The following is a 16,003-nucleotide window of genomic DNA, read 5'->3' on the forward strand; positions in this document are numbered from 1 at the left end:
ACTGAAAAGATGCGCTACTTTGAACCCTGCCACTTTATTGCCCTACCCGGCCGAGGAGGGTCAGGAAGAAAAACATCACGATTGTGTTTTCCTGACCGAGGAACAGACAAAGGGTCGTGTCGACTTACAGGATGTGCCACTTCCAGATGTGGATGGGGAACTGTGGGTTGATGGATTGTGTTTAAGGCTGCCAGATGGTACGACTTCCGCAGCCTATGCGATCACGACACTTAAGATAGTGGTAGAAACAGCTAGGATACCACAGAAATCGGCTCAGGCAGCAGAGCTGATAGCCTTAACAAGAGCCTGCGAGTTGAGTGTTGGCCTATGTGTGAACATATACACAGACAGCCGATACGCCTTCGGAGTAGCACATGACTTCTGGCTACTCTGGAGAGAGCGTGGGTTTTTGACATCTCACGGAGAACACATTATGCACGGAGAGTTAGTGCGTGATCTCCTAAACGCGTTGCTCGGCCAAAGAAAGTAGCGATAGTAAAATGCAGTGCCCACAAAAAGATCACGGATAAAGTGGGTCAAGGAAATGCCTTTGCAGACAGCATAGCGAGACAAACGGCTATGTCCCGAACTAGCTCCCCCATGTATGTGATACAATCGCAGGCTGAGCGATGGAGTGATGCTAGAGCAGAAATATTGGACATTCAAAAATCAGCTACTGAAACTGAACTTGCGGCATGGGCAGCAGATGGGGTACTAGATGACGAGGGTTGTTGGAGAAGCAAAGACATGGAGAAATGGAAATTGCCTGCGGCTTACTTGCAGGCAATGGTCCAGATGACGCATGGACTGGCACATGTCGGAGCTCTTGCAATCACTCGGCTGTTAACACGAGTTTGGGAACATCCTGAGATTGCTAATACTGCGAAGAGAGTAGTGCAGACCTGCCTGGTTTGTTTACAACACAATCCTGGAAAGGGGACCCATATTCCGAAAGGAGGGTTCGTTCCACCTTCTGCACCTTTTGAGGTACTCCAAATGGATTACATCCAACTCGAGCGCTGCAACAACCTGAAGTACGTCCTAGTGGTGGTATGTGCCTTTAGCAAATGGGTTGAGGCTTTCCCCACGAAAGACAATACGGCTTTGACAACAGCTAAGGTGTTGCTTAAGGAATTCTTTCCTCGCTTTGGAGTTTGTAAATTTCTGTGGAGTGATAATGGGCCTCATTTTGTTGGAAAGATTGTGGAGTATGTACTGAAGGGGTTAGGGATTCAGCAGAAGTTCCACGCTGTATTCCACCCTCAGTCGGCAGGTCTGGTTGAGCGGTACAATGCTACGTTGAAACTTAAGCTTGCCAAAATTGTGGCGTCTACATCGTTGAAGTGGCCAGACGCTTTGCCGCTAGCACTGCTCTCTCTTAGATCAGTACCCCATTCACAAACTGGCCTTACACCCTACGAGGTGGTGTTTGGGCGCCCCATGAATATCTGGGGGGTGCCCAAGCCGCGATTAATACATGATGTGCCTTGTGTTATGATGAACGACTATTTGGCACGATTAACAAATGATTTGCTTTCTATTCATCAACAGGTTCGAGAAGCGCTCCCTGACAACTCTACTGGAGAGGGCCATGATCTCCGCCCTGGTGACCACGTGATGATCCGGTCGTTTGAAAGAGCGAGCAGTCTGGAGCCCAGGTGGAAGGGCCCCGAACAGGTCCTCCTTGCAACCCGAACCGCTGTACGAGTGACCAACAGGAAGCGGTGGGTGCATTCGACACACTGCCGCCGTGTCTCTCCGGATCTAGTGACTCCTGCTGTGCTGACCGATTACAAGGAGATTTTGGAGAAAGAAAAGAGCCCAGCTGTGACGTCGGCCGAAGCTGAGGGAGCCTTCCCGGACCACGCTGTTGCCGGACGAGAGCACTACAACCTGCGTCCTTGATAAGAAGATTTTTGTTTTTCCATGTGACTGGTTGGTTACCGCTCCAGGTTTGTGAAACGGAAACCGGGAATTCCAAGGGGGGGGGATCAGTTCTGCCAGTGTAGCGACACCCGTCTTGGCCCGGAGAAGAAAACAACGGCTACCTCGGAGTTCAGCACCGCATTTTTCTTTTTTTTTTAGGTATACACGTACGTGTATCTGAGACTTTGTGAACAATTTGTATTATTTGAGACTTTGCACGAACATTCCTGAACTATGGCATCAACGGCAGCACGAGATAAACGAATATTAGGTGCCATTCTTTTTGTTTTGACTATTGTGGTGATAGCTGTAATAGCCTGGGTAGTTGAACTTGTGGTGCCTGCACGAGAACATTTGCTGCCGACTACCCCGGCTCCATCTGAACATTTTCACTTTACATTGCCCTACCATGAAGAGCGGCATCGGCAAAATTACCTGAATAATAGTTTCATTCAGATTCTTCATCACACACATAATATGACTAATACCTCGAATTGCTGGGTGTGTGGGATGTTACCGGGGCACCAGAAGAGAGGGGGCACCCCACTCATTCCACTCCCGTTTTCGCATAATGGATCATGCAACGCCTGGTACACCCTCCTCTTTACTTTGAGATGGCCAACCAAAGGGGGGGTGCTTTTCCGTTTGAATAAAGTATGCTCCCATGACAAGGATGGGTTTCCACGGGCTGAGGGTACTCGATTTGAATGGGAGGAGTACAGGCCCGACAACGTGTCTGCCCCGCGTGTATACAGCAATCAAAGAAATATTAATGTATCCAGCGCACATGTCATCAATGTCATTTCTACTAAAGCCGATTTGTGTATTAGGAATAAAGGTTCGATTGCAGTGGGGAAAAGTGAATGTAACACCACTCTCACTTTTGATAGCCCGAATGGCATCTCATTTGTAGCATCTCGAAACACGTATTTTATTTGTGGAACGAAGGGTTACCATCAGCTTCCATTGGGATGGTTGGGTACATGCTATGTATCGTTTGTGCTACCTCCTGTATTCATTGCCCCACCAATGTATCACAATGATTACACCTTGTATCATGATTTTGTCCTGAATAGGGTTAAGCGGACTGTTGTTCTGGATGACATAGACCAGACCGATACCGCTTTGCAACAGTATGTGGACTTTAATTTGGGACTATTTTCCTTCGTGGGGGCTGCATTGAACAGCCGGAAAATAAGACGACTGACACGCGTTGTCGAGGCTGTAGCGAATGACACTGCCATTGCCCTGGGAAACATCACTGAGGAACTACAGATTTCTAGAATTGTTACGCTCCAAAATAGGATGGTGCTAGATGTAGTTTTGGCTGACCGTGGGGGGCATGCAGAATTATCGGAAGTAGCTGCTGTGTATACGTACCGGACAATTCTCCATCTGTTTATGATGCCATATCCAAGCTCCACAAGATTGCAGCTGAGATACATCCGGACAATGGAACTTGGACACTTTCAGGATGGTTCTGGTCCATGCTTACTACCTGGGGCTGGAAACTGTTGACGATTCTATGTATAATCGTGGGAGCAATGTTTTTTATATGCCTATGTATTCAATGTGGCCCAGCCTTGTGTTCTATGTGCCTATCAGCTTGCATACCATCAAGACGAGCTCTTGCTCATGACAAAATGATGCTTCATAGAGAAGTAACTCAAATAATGTTAATAGACATCGAGGACGAACATCCTGATTATGTTCACTATGAGGTAGATTCAGCTAAACGCTAAAAGGGTCGTCTGTCGTAATTGGCATGGCCGCGTTAGCGATTAGCTGAAACTACACGTTGTCCTCCTTAACTTGGCTATATATGAAAACGCCATTTTGAATGTTGCGGTGGCCATCTTAGACCATAAGCGGCCTCGTGGCCGGCGTGCCCTTTAGTCCGTTGTCCGTGCCAATGACCACTTCGATCTGCCCAGCAACAGGCTATTTTTAGTACTGGTCAAGCTTGCACATGCGCAGTCCCAACTGACCAGTGAGCCTTTAGGAATGTGTGCCAAACTGACCAGCGGAGTTGTGCCCCCTCCAATGAGCTGGCTGTGTTCCAAAACATGACCATATATGTACCTAAATGTGTTCTAACTTGTGCCGCCTATCTTTTATTGCCCCAAAACTGTATATAAATCGGGGTCACACCGGTGTTCGGTGTGATACCTCTTGCATTACCGAAGGGTGCTGTTTGAGTGTACCACCACCCCATGGGGTCCTAATAAACTTGTTCTTTGCCTTTTACAGTTTCCGTGCCAACAGTTCTTGAGTGTAAGTGGGTTATCTTCGGAGCATGTAGGCCTTGGGAACCCTGATTACTTCACTGGGATAAGACCTCCAGCTCCGTCTCAGCAGCCCAACAGTGCCTAGTCTCCATCTTTAAATCTGCTGGCTGATGCACAGCTGAAGTGTAATGAACAAATTCCGAAATCCTATTGTTTGGCAGGTTTCCTGCTGATATTCGCGATCAGCTGTGGCCCCCTGACTTCCAGCTCCCCCCGGTGTCGGGACAGCCTGAAAAAAACCTGGGAGTATGGTTGGATGAGAGTCTCTCTTTTTCCGCCCATATTAAGAAACTGGCTGGCTGCTGCTTTGGTCTCCTTAAGTCTCTACAGACTTTTTTCTCGCTTCTTCCTCAAGCAGCTAGAAAAAACGTCACCTGCGCTCTGATCCTTTCCTGCCTGGATTACGCCAATGCTCTCTTTGTTGGGTCCCCAGGATATCTGCTTAAAAAACTTCAGGTAGTCCAGAACAAGGCCGCTAGATTGCTAATGGGCATCTCGGCAAGAAATAGCGTGACCTCTCAATTATGCTCTCTTCTTTGGCTTACTGTAGCCGATAGGGTAAGGTTCAAATCTCTAGTGTTGGCTCACTGTGCCCTCCATGGCTTTGGTCCCCTCTATCTTCAGTAGCGGTTTTCCTTCTACCTCCCGGCTCGTTCTCTTCGATCTGCGACTCAATGTCTTGCCCGGGTGCCTTGCTTTAAGCTTCAGAGGATGGGTGGCAGCTCCCTCACAGTGAAGGCCAGTGCAGCCTGGAATGCCCTCCCTCTCTCCCTGCGGTCTATCCAGAACCCTGCCATATTCAAAAAGAAACTCAAGACTTACCTTTTTGTTTGCTAATTTCCTCTTGTACCTCTCAGGCATCGCGCCGGGACACTCATGAGTATCCGTGCGCGCTACAAGTGGACTTAACATAACATAGCATGACGGCCAATTCCCTCAAAATCAACCCAGATAAGACAAAGTATTGGCTGTCAATACTGACGCCAACCCCTGAAACGACTTCTTCTGGCCTTAACAGCGAGGCAAATATTCGGAGCCAGCCTTGGCCGTAAAAAGCTTGGGAATCAAAATCAATGCCAAGCTGTCCGTAGTGGGCACATGTGTCGGCCTGCTGAGACAGCTAAGTAAACTTGCCCCCCTTCTCACCTTCGCCACACTCAGGCTGGCTTTATCTGCCTTGATACTGTCAAGATTAGATTATGCCAACTCCCTGTATATCGGCCTCCTGGGAAAACTGCTGGCCAGATTACAGGTTATCATGAATTTTGCCACCAGACTAATCTTCAGAGTGCCTAGACGAGCTCATGCTACCCCCCTTTTATGCCAGCTACACTGGCTTCAGATCAGGGAGAGAACAAAGTTTAAAGACATCTGCATTGCACATGAAGTCATCTATGGCCAAGCCCCGAGGTATATTAAAGACCGCCTAGTCAAATACAATCCGAGTAGAACGCTACAGTCAGCAGAGGCCAGTCTGCTGGCCTGCCCTCGATTTTGCCTCTCCTCACAAGGAGGAAGAGCTTTCTCAACCTCCATCCCCCAAATTTGGAACAAGTTATACCATCTCCACCCGGGCTAGTGCAGGGCTCTCTCACAGCTCTTAGATAACGTGCTTTACAAATGACATTTACCAATAACAACAATAAATGCCAGAAATTTGAAACTCCAAGGAAATAGAAAATGTCAGCCCCATTTCATCAGTCCTTGCGAAGTGAAAGAAAAGATAAGTTTAGTGGCTTATAGGCTAAGTCTCCCCTCTCAACTGCCAATACACCCAGTGTTCCATGTTTCTTTATTAAAGAAATCCTCTCGAACTTCGAACATTGCCCAAAACTCTCCAAAAATAAAATGGTGAGGAGTATGAAGTGAAAAGAATCCTAGACTCTAAATGGACTAAAGGAAAATTGTACTACCTTGTAAATTGGAAAGGTTATGGTCCTGAGGAGAGATCTTGGAAACCATTTTCCAATGTGAATGCTCCCAGGCTAATAAAATCTTTCCATGAGCAAAATCCCCTTAAGCTGAGATTTGGGGAGACCTCCTTGAGGAGGGGTACTGTCAGGAAGTGAGAGCAAGGAGACCGCATGATCAGACTAATGGCAGGAGCAATCTCAACTGTAAGAGAGGAAGGAAATCAAATCCCGCTGATTGCCGAAGCAGGAGTCAGAATCAGTCTTGGACCGCGTTAGTACAAACGCGGTTTTCCAAGATGGCGGCAGGCGTTGGGTTAGCGTTCTAGTTTATCAACAGTGTGCGCGAGGAGCTCTGTGAAGCTCGGAGCGCACCCTTGCTCTGCGCACTTCACCTGGATTTTTACTGCGTCAAGATGTGCTTAAAGTCCTGGAATCTTTAAGTGTTAGGTGAGGTAGTTACATCTGAGTTTTTTCCCGATGGTAGTTAGGACTTCAGACAAGTTTTGGAGGAGTTGTTGAATTTGCCTGAACTGACCTTTTTGGGGCTTCCTGAAGGGAAGAAGTAAGAAGGCTTCCTCAACAAGCGAGTGCAGAAAACATCTGAGTCTGGCAGTTCAAGAAGGAATTTAAGACTCAGTTCAAATTGTTTATTGATAAAAAGAACAAGAAGAAAACTTACCTGTTCCTGAATCTCCAGCTAGTCAGAGAGAATCTATTTAACAACCTGTAAGAATAGAAAAGCATTGTGAGTACGTAGTAGAATTAATAGTTCAAAAACAAAGCATATAGACAGAGTCTAAAATATAACAACAGTAAATATTCTTCTCTAATGTCCCCACAGGTTAATTAGCAGCCTTTTCTATAGAGAATACCTACCAATCGGTTTGCCTTTTGCAGCACAAGATTAAACAGAAGAGAAGCAAGAGTCTGGTTTGAAAGGGTATGTTAAGAGCACTAAAGGTGGTTCAGGCATTATAGAGTAGATAGCTAGGCTAAGGGCCATATTAATTGTTGCTATATTTTACAGTGTACCCTACCACGACTGTGAGGAAAGGCCAAGAATAGCAGTCGAATAGAAGACACCTAGCAGGCAAGACTGTCTCTTCTCTGTCCCATTCCCCTTTCCCCCTCGGAGGTTCCTCAAGACTCTCTTAAGACTATCTACAGGGTCTGTTGTGGTCTTTGGAGGGGCGTTGAGAAAAGGCTTCATTCAGCTCCTGTGAAGACTCTGAGAACACTTCATGTACGACTCTGACAGTCGGTCAGTGTAGCATGGAACCTCTCAATGGTCCCTCTATGGTCTTTGGGGGATATGATGTACTGTAATAGTGGGTTGGCCTTCAACTTATAAGGCAGCACACGCGTTTTCTTTAAACTATGGATGAGTTGGTGGTAATTTGAATGTGAAGGGTGGAAGTTCAGATTTGCATGTGAGTAAGTCAAATGGGATTAAGTCTCCTTCATGGAACATGTCTTCCATGTGGTGTAATCCCTTTTTCTCACAACACGAACAAGTCAATTTGCACTCCCCCTATCATGAGGTCCCTATTTCTTCATACCGGGTCTCATATGGAAGGTCTGATCAGTTTATAGGCTTGTCAACAAGCATATTACATGGAAAGTATGACAGGATTGCCATAGGGTCCGACTGCGCATTTCCAGTATAGAAAGCTGTTAGACCACCATTCGTCTTCAGCATGCGCCATCCGAGTACGACCCATGTAGGATTTTTTTTTAAGTGGCTTCAAAATGTGTGCAGTACACACCCCATGGGATTCCAAAAAGTGGGACTTTGTATGCAGGAGGCTAATCTCTCATACCAGGGCCTCTGAAATTCTCATGTGGAGCATGCCAAAGATGTGGTAAAAACTCTGTAACATTTGTTTTAATAACCTATAGTGTACCCCAAAGGGACATTTGGTGTTTAGTACATTTAGCAAATTCAGATTTTACTTTGTCGATGATGGGTATAAGGTTATCTCTCATTACATTTGTTAGGTTACAATTGAGGCATACACCCAGGTAATTCATATGGGTGGGCTGCCAAGTGAAAGGTGAGGCCCCTAACAATCCTTTAATGGCTGTCGGTGTCATCAGCATTGCTTCTAATTCCGTATCCCGAAAAGTCCCAGTGGCATCAAAAATAACAGAGAAGGAGGCAGGCTACCGTGTCTCCTTCCCCATCTAATAGTGAATAAGTATGAGGAAAAGCCCCAGCACATCAACAAAGCCATGGAAGAGGTGTAAAGCCAATGGACTGTGTCAATGAATGCATTTGCCAGACCCATAGCTGCCATCATTCTAAACAAATACAGCCACTACACAGGGTCGAACGACTTCTCAGCATCAAATGAAACAAGAATATTTTAGTCTGTGTACTGTCTTACCTGCCATAGGAGGAGGAAAAGCATTTTGAAATGGTTCACCAAAGAGCGAACGGGCACAAACCCCATCTGTGAAAGGTGCATTAAAAGGGAGGTGTAAGTCTTGATCCTTGTAGTCATGGTCACAAGGATCTTCATATCTGTGTTTTTAAGGGATATTAGTCAGTAGTTGGTACAGGTTAGAGGGGTCGCAGCCTGCTTTGGGTATCAGAGAGGTCCAAGCCCTATTACATTTTTGTAGGGGAGCATTATTGAAATTTCCCAGAACAGTTCGCAAAGAATACCTTCCCATGGGGTCCTTCCAGGTCTTTAGCATACAGGACACCAGGAACTTATACATCAGGATGGCCACTAGGTTCTTTCAATGGTCTAGAGTGGTCGAGCTGTGTGGGGGAACATTGTGTGTTCTACTTGCATGCATCACTGTCCCCACCCATTCCCTTCTAATTTCATCATATTCAGTGTGGGTCAAATGTGTTTCCTGCACTTCTGTCACATTAGGATGTGAGATTTGAAGTAGTGCAGTTTTTCTTTTTACTTTTAATGAAGTTTGTCAGCCTATTTCGTTAGTGTTAGTGAGGCTATGTGCAGTGGTTCAGATGTCCCAGGGGGTGAGAGAGGCATCTGAGTGGTGTACAGCAGTATTAGTGGGGTAGTATCAGAGGTAAAGGGGGAATGGCAAAAAAACTGAGGGTGACCCCTGAGGTGAAGCAAACAGGATTCAATGTCTTAGAGGTATGCCTATAGGATGTCCTCTCCTCTCCTAAGAAGGTCAGGACAGCTACCAGGGCGCATTGGACTGGGTCCCAGCCATTCCAAGTGCGGGCAGTTTCAAATTTGGAGCAGTGTTCGCGATATGTCCCTTTATGCACCATGTGTCTATAATGGATGCTTCCTTCCTTCTCATGGCCATCACTGGATGAACCTTTCAGGTCTCCTGCATTCATTCTGACCCTTAGTTGGTCGGTCCTCCCTCACTTGGATGATGGCGGCTCTACAAAGTTCTCACAGGATTCCATATCAGAAATGTCCGGGGTGACCAAACATTTCCTCAAGTCCTAGGGTTCTTTGTATTCTGCCTTCAACTCTGATCTGCATCACAGCTGGCCCTGAGAGACCATTAGGTATGCAATGTTTTGTGGAGGTGGCAAATCAGAGTCAGAAACTGCATTCTATTGCAATTAGTTTTGTGAGAGAAATCTGGTGAGAAGAAGAGTTGATGGTTTTCAAACTTAGTAAGGGGCTATGTTTCCTTGCCACTGAGATGATCTGCTGCGCTTGTTGGTGTCTCAGAAGAGGATGCATGTGACCGAACCTTTTGGCCCATAGTATCTCCAGCTGTGATGCACATTTCAAGGAGCTGAAGTAGAACGTTTCTGAGGAACATAAGCATATTTGCCCATTCTACTATTTCTGAGATACCCATGATGTGAAATTATCTTTTCCTCTCCTAACTTCCAGATCAATCAATTCCATGTGAGTGCCCAGATATCCGAGGACCATTCCAGAATCCTATGGATGCGCGCTTCAGCGTCCCTCAATTAAATTGGAAGGAGGCAATGTCAGATCAGTGTGATTGGACTTCTGCTGTTATTTTTTGGAGTGTGTTGTTGATTGGGGCATAGATGTTGTGATGTCTGAGATCTGTTAGAGTAAGGTATCCATCACCAATGAAGGTATGGGTAGTGAGTTGTGAGCCATTACACCTGGGGGATGACTGTGGGTGCCTTGATTTTGAAGACAGCCACCGATTTGAACATTTGTTGTTGGACCTTGATTTGGACATGTGTGCCAGCAAGGTGCTGACGAATTTTATAGCACAAGTGGCTGGGGGATCCTTGTTTTGTTCCAGTAAGAAAAACAGTCTGGGAGGGCTGCTCCCTATAGTGCCCAGCTCTAATGACCAGAAGACAAGGTGAAGGAGGCCCCAAAAGGTAAGGTCCTAAAACACTTAGATGTCTCGAGAAGGCCCAGCAGAGGTACTAGAGCTGGCTATGAATGTGTGAGAAGTCAACGTCCAGATGCCTACTGCAGGATCACTTTGTGAACCAGACTGTCTATGTTATGCACCATTGGAAAAGAAAAAAACACTGTGTTCCTCTGGCAGTATGGCTACCAGCAGCAGTCTTAGCAGAGTAGTCAGTGTAGTTCAGGGATTGCCAACATTAATGGTGAATAAGGAGTCATAATGCCCATAACCAAGATGGGTGCTGTCGCCTCATGATTGGTAGTCCTCTTTAGTTGTTTAAGGGCTGATCTCGGTGTCCTTGATGACAAGGTGAGTGCTGGCAGGCTAGGTGCAAACTGCCACAGATTAGACGAAAGATCTCAAACAGAGCACTCTATACTGTGTACCTGAATTTGCTTGTGCATTGAAGGAAAGGACACAAAGATTACAATTTTTTTATTTATTTTTTATAATATTTTGATAGTGTTGCATGCAAATGTTTTTCTTTTATAATTGTTGCTTTAATTTTCTTTTACACTGTTTGTAAAATGTATTGCAAATGGTTTTAAGTAACTGCACAATATAAATAAATAAATACATATTATCTGTGGGGTAGAAGAGGCTCAGGGGCGATGGCTGCAAACTGCTCTTCCCACAGTGGGCACTGCTCTAGGCAAATTTCCACTTCTCAGTGTCCAAGGTCCAGAGGGTACTACCCTGCTGTCGCTCAGGTGGTCGCCAGTGCTTGCCACTCTAAACACCCAGGCTACATGGGAAAATGCATGCAAGTGGCAGAGTGTGGGCAGGCTGTTTTTGATGACCAAGACTCAGCAGGCCGGGAGCTCTGGGAAGATGCCACCGTGCTCCTTGGAGTCAGGCTCCGACTTCCCCGCCCCACCCCTCTCCCCGCAGCAATTTTTTTTAATTTGAGACAGGTGATAAAGAAATATGCAATAATTTTCCCATTGAAAGTTGAAACATCAGCAGCAGACTTGGTCATTGGTCTGATATCAGGGGCCAGTCAGTCAGTCAGTCAGAATATCTTTATTCGACTTAATCAAAGTCATACAAAGAAGCAAAAGCAATAAAACATAACATAAAAAGCATAATTAGAATTCCTAACATCTAAAAAGCATCAAGCTCGATGTACATTATAAATACTATTTACACAATTTAAAAAGATACATTTATATATAAGACAATACACATAATCTCATTACGATTAATAATCTTTTAGGGCGGAGATTGGCCGACAGCTTTCGCCCTTGCAGCGGCGACTAAAAAATTTGCAAGACTAAATGCTGTGCGTGGGTTTGTCATAAGCTGTAAATAGAGCAGCGCGGGGCGCACCTGTGTAAACCCTGCATCTTTAAGTATGGGGAGCAAATATTTTTTCCTCTGCTCATGATATAAACTACAAAACATGACAAAATGCATTGTGTCCTGCACAGAGAAATGGTCGCAACTGCAAGGGGCGGCTAATTCTGGCTTCTGCCATCCCTTAAAAGAGCCTAGGTGAAAATGAATAAGATTAAACCTAAGTTTAGTTAATAAGAACCTATGGTAAGGGATTGTTACAAAGCGAAGATAAGGAGCCAGATAAGGATCGCTAACCAATAGATAGTGAGCCCTAACTGCAGGTTTCTGCAGCTCAACTACCTCGCGGCATGCTTCCTTCCTTTCTTTGAAGGCCTTTTTTGTATAAGCTATGTCCAGAGCCCTAATTTTCTCTGGGCAGCGGAAAAGTTCTGGGCGACCCAATTCTATGAAGGATTTACTTAGATAGGCCAGCCAAGGGATTTTACTATAGTTATCCAATGATAGGACATCCCTCAAAATTTTGTGATTCAGTGGAAGTTCGGCGTTTAACCACATTTTCAACCACAAGATCAAGGGTGCTACGCTTAATGAATCCGACAGATATGGCAAGCCAACCTCCTTGTGGATTGAATAGGTTGGGGTTGATTGGGGGACAGAAAGAAGAGATCTTATGAATCTGTTTTCTGCTCTCTGAATGGGGTCAAGGTTTACATAACCCCACAGAGGAGATCCATATGAGGCGATGGCAACAGGTTTACTCTTATATATCTTCAACATCGCTTCCATAGGCCTGGCACCCAGCTTGCCAGCAAAACCCAAGAGTGCAGAAGCAGATCTAGTAACTGCCAGCCTCTTTGCACTTATCTGTGGACCCCAGGTGCCTTTTTGATCAAACAACACTCCCAGATAAGGAAATGTGGTTACCTCGGACACAGGGATCCCGCTACAAAAGAATGATTTATGTCTTCTCTTCAAACACTCTCGGCCCATAACCATTGTATGGGATTTGGACGCGTTGACCTTTAGGTCCAGGTTTTCCATAAAGGAACCAAAGGAATTAAGAAGAACCTGCAGGCCAACACCAGTGCGGGCGATCAACACGGCGTCGTCCGCGTACAGGAGTGCCGGGATATGGGCATCCCCTGCACGTGGGACGTCCGTGCCCGAGCCCCGCAGGTGCGCCCCCAGGCCGTTAATGTAGATGGTAAAAAGCGTGGGGGCCAAAATGCAACCTTGCCATACCCCTTTCAGGGATTTAAATAAAGGGGTACACCTGCCATTGTTGGACACTCGAACGGCTGCAAAAAGCTCCTGGTGCAGTGAGGCCATAAACATAACCAGGGCTTCATTGATTCCCAAATCCAACAGAATCGACCATAGTTTGGACCTATTAACGAGGTCGAAGGCCGACGAAAGGTCCATAAATGCCAAAAACACTGAACCCTCCTTAGCCAATGTGTATTTAGAGATGAGTAGATACAAATTAATGCATTGCTCGATTGTGCCTTTACTCTCTCTAAAGCCATATTGCAGTTCGCACAGCCCACCACATCCCTCGACATTCTCCCTCAACCTAGATAAAAGGACTCTTCCCAGAATTTTTACGGTTGAGTCCAAAAGGGATATAGGCCTATAGAATGCTGGGTCGTTCCGCTGACCTTTGTTTTTGTAAATGGGGACGATGGTGGATTTAGCCCATGAAGCAGGCGCTGAATTGAAATTAACTGCGTTAAACACGTTGGACAACACCCTCGACCACATTTTAGGAGAAAACATAAAAAAGTCGGCCGGAACTCCGTCCGGGCCAGGTGCCTTGTGTTTGGTGGTTTCCGCGAGTGCCTTTTCTACTTCTTGGGGATTAAAGACAATAGGGTGTACAGTCCCACTAGGCAATAAACCCCTGTTAATGTCCTCATCAACTACATCACCCCCATATACGTTTTTAAAAAAAGACAACCATTTTTCCTCAGTAATCACACAGTCCATTGGTAAATTGCTATCCTCCGAGAAAAGGGGCTGCTTGATAATTTCCCAGAATCTTCTGCTGTCCTTCAGCACCGCCGCTGAGAGAAGGTCGTCCCATGTTTCACGTTTTATGGATTCTTTGCGGCTCTTTACGGCAGTCTTATAAATTTTCCTTAACCTCGCGATTTCCTCTTTTACCCTCGGAACAATTTTTAGAGCCGCCAGCAAATCTCTGTGAGCCTTCAGGGGGCCAATTCCGATTCGGTAAACTAATCCGTACAACCAAATCGAATTCGTTGCCCTTTCCGTACGACTCGTCAAATTGCCGTCCGAATCCTGTAATATGATTCGTAGGAAAAATATACAACCGAATCGTTGCAAAACGTACAAATAGCAAAGGAAAATCCGTATGACACGGACCCTCAAAGTGAACCGTACGAATCGTAAACATGCTGTACGACGCGACAAGTAGTGTTTGTCTCTAATAAAGTAGTTAATGGTCTACTCACTCTCCCAAAACACAGATTTTCAGTTCTCAACAAATATATATGCTAGTGACCAGTTAGTGCCCCATATTTTTGAACTCAGTGAAAGGGCCAACAACTGATCTAGAAAATGTTTTCAATGGTTTTGCCATCTGTGAATTGTGCACCATCTGCAAAGATAAGTCAGTTGATTACACAGAGCTCACAAAGATCAATATTATCATGGAAGTGGTCTTGTGACAAACCTGAATGTAATATGTCATACTGTATACATTTAGCTACATTACTTGTTAACCTCACCTCATTAGGTGGAGGCAACATCTTAGATCTCCTAGAGACCCGAAGATACAGTGGATTATAGGGATAACCTTAAAATATTTTCCCTGCAGGTTTATTTTGTTACACTATTTTATTTCAAACTGTATTTTTTTCTGCAGATTGAACTGCCAGCTAATCCTTATGCTTCTGTAATACAATATATATTTGTGAGGGTGTTATCATGGTCAGAGACCAGTGATTGTTTTTAAATGTATCTCTAAAGATAGCAGGACATGTCTTTTACTATTTTATTCATTTTATCACAAGGGGTTGAAACAATGCTTTGGATTTTTTGCCAGGTTCCTATTAATAAAAATGTCAAATTTCTACTCTTATTACAGATATGGAAAACTGCTTTAAATGTCCTTCAGACCAGTGGCCCAATGACAGGAGAGATGGCTGCATCTATAAAACTGTTGTTTACCTCTCATATGATGAATACCTTGGTGTGAGCTTGGCCTCCGTAGCTTTTTCTCTATTCATAGCTGCAGCTGCTGTGCTGGGAATCTTTATCAGACATCGGGACACACCCATAGTGAAAGCCAATAACCGCAATCTTAGCTATGCACTGCTCATCTCCCTGATGTTGGCCTTTCTCTGCTCTCTTTTGTTCATTGGACGCCCAACAGCATTGACCTGTCTGATCCAACAACCTGCATTTGGAATAGTTTTCACTGCTGCTGTGTCTTGTGTGTTAGCAAAAACCTTTACTGTTGTCATTGCCTTTAATGCCACAAGGCCTGGAGGCAGATTAACCAAATATCTAGGATCCCAGTTATCAGCCCATATAGTTTTCTGGTGCACCATGGGACAGGTTTTAATATGTGTCTCTTGGGTGCTCACCTCTCCACCTCACCATAACACTGACATGCAGTCGGAGACTGGGAAGATACTCCTGCAGTGTGACATCGGCTCTATTTCTGCCTTCTACAGTGTGATTAGTTACATGGGACTGTTGGCAATTTTCAGCTTCATTGTGGCCTTTTTATCCAGGAAGCTTCCTGATAGATTCAACGAGGCCACACTCATCACATTCAGCATGCTGGTGTTCAGCAGCGTCTGGGTCGCCTTCATTCCAGCCTATCTCAGTACCAAGGGCAAGTACATGGTGGCGGTGGAGATCTTTGCCATCTTGGCTTCCAGCACTGGACTCATGTGCTGTATATTCTTCCCCAAATGTTACATCATTCTGCTACATCCAAATATAAACAGGAGAGAGCATTTAGTCCTGCAGAGCAAATAGTACTCACAGAAAAGGAATTGTCAGCTGGCATTGCATGCCACATTAGATGCCAGATTATCTGCTGCAGATGTGTAAATCTACTAAAGTGTGGGTTAGACCTGAACAAATAAAGGGCATCAAATGAGTCTGATACACTTTGATTTTTGTTTTTAAAGTAAACTCAAGGCAGCTAGTTTACTCAACACAAACATGGTAGGTAAGATAAAGAGTCAA

General features: G+C 45.2%; 1 protein-coding gene across 1 annotated transcript; it reads left to right on the plus strand.

The window, feature by feature from the left end:
* Positions 1–14,890: 14,890 nt before the first annotated feature.
* Positions 14,891–15,790, plus strand: LOC147724725 (vomeronasal type-2 receptor 26-like). The gene has a single exon (XM_086918102.1). The coding sequence runs from the start codon at positions 14,891–14,893 to the stop codon at positions 15,788–15,790; it is 900 nt and encodes a 299-aa protein (XP_086774228.1).
* The last annotated feature ends 213 nt before the right edge of the window (positions 15,791–16,003 follow it).

This window comes from Lissotriton vulgaris, chromosome 4_1 (genome assembly GCF_964263255.1).
Source record: "Lissotriton vulgaris chromosome 4_1, aLisVul1.2, whole genome shotgun sequence".
Lineage (NCBI taxonomy): Eukaryota > Metazoa > Chordata > Amphibia > Caudata > Salamandridae > Lissotriton > Lissotriton vulgaris.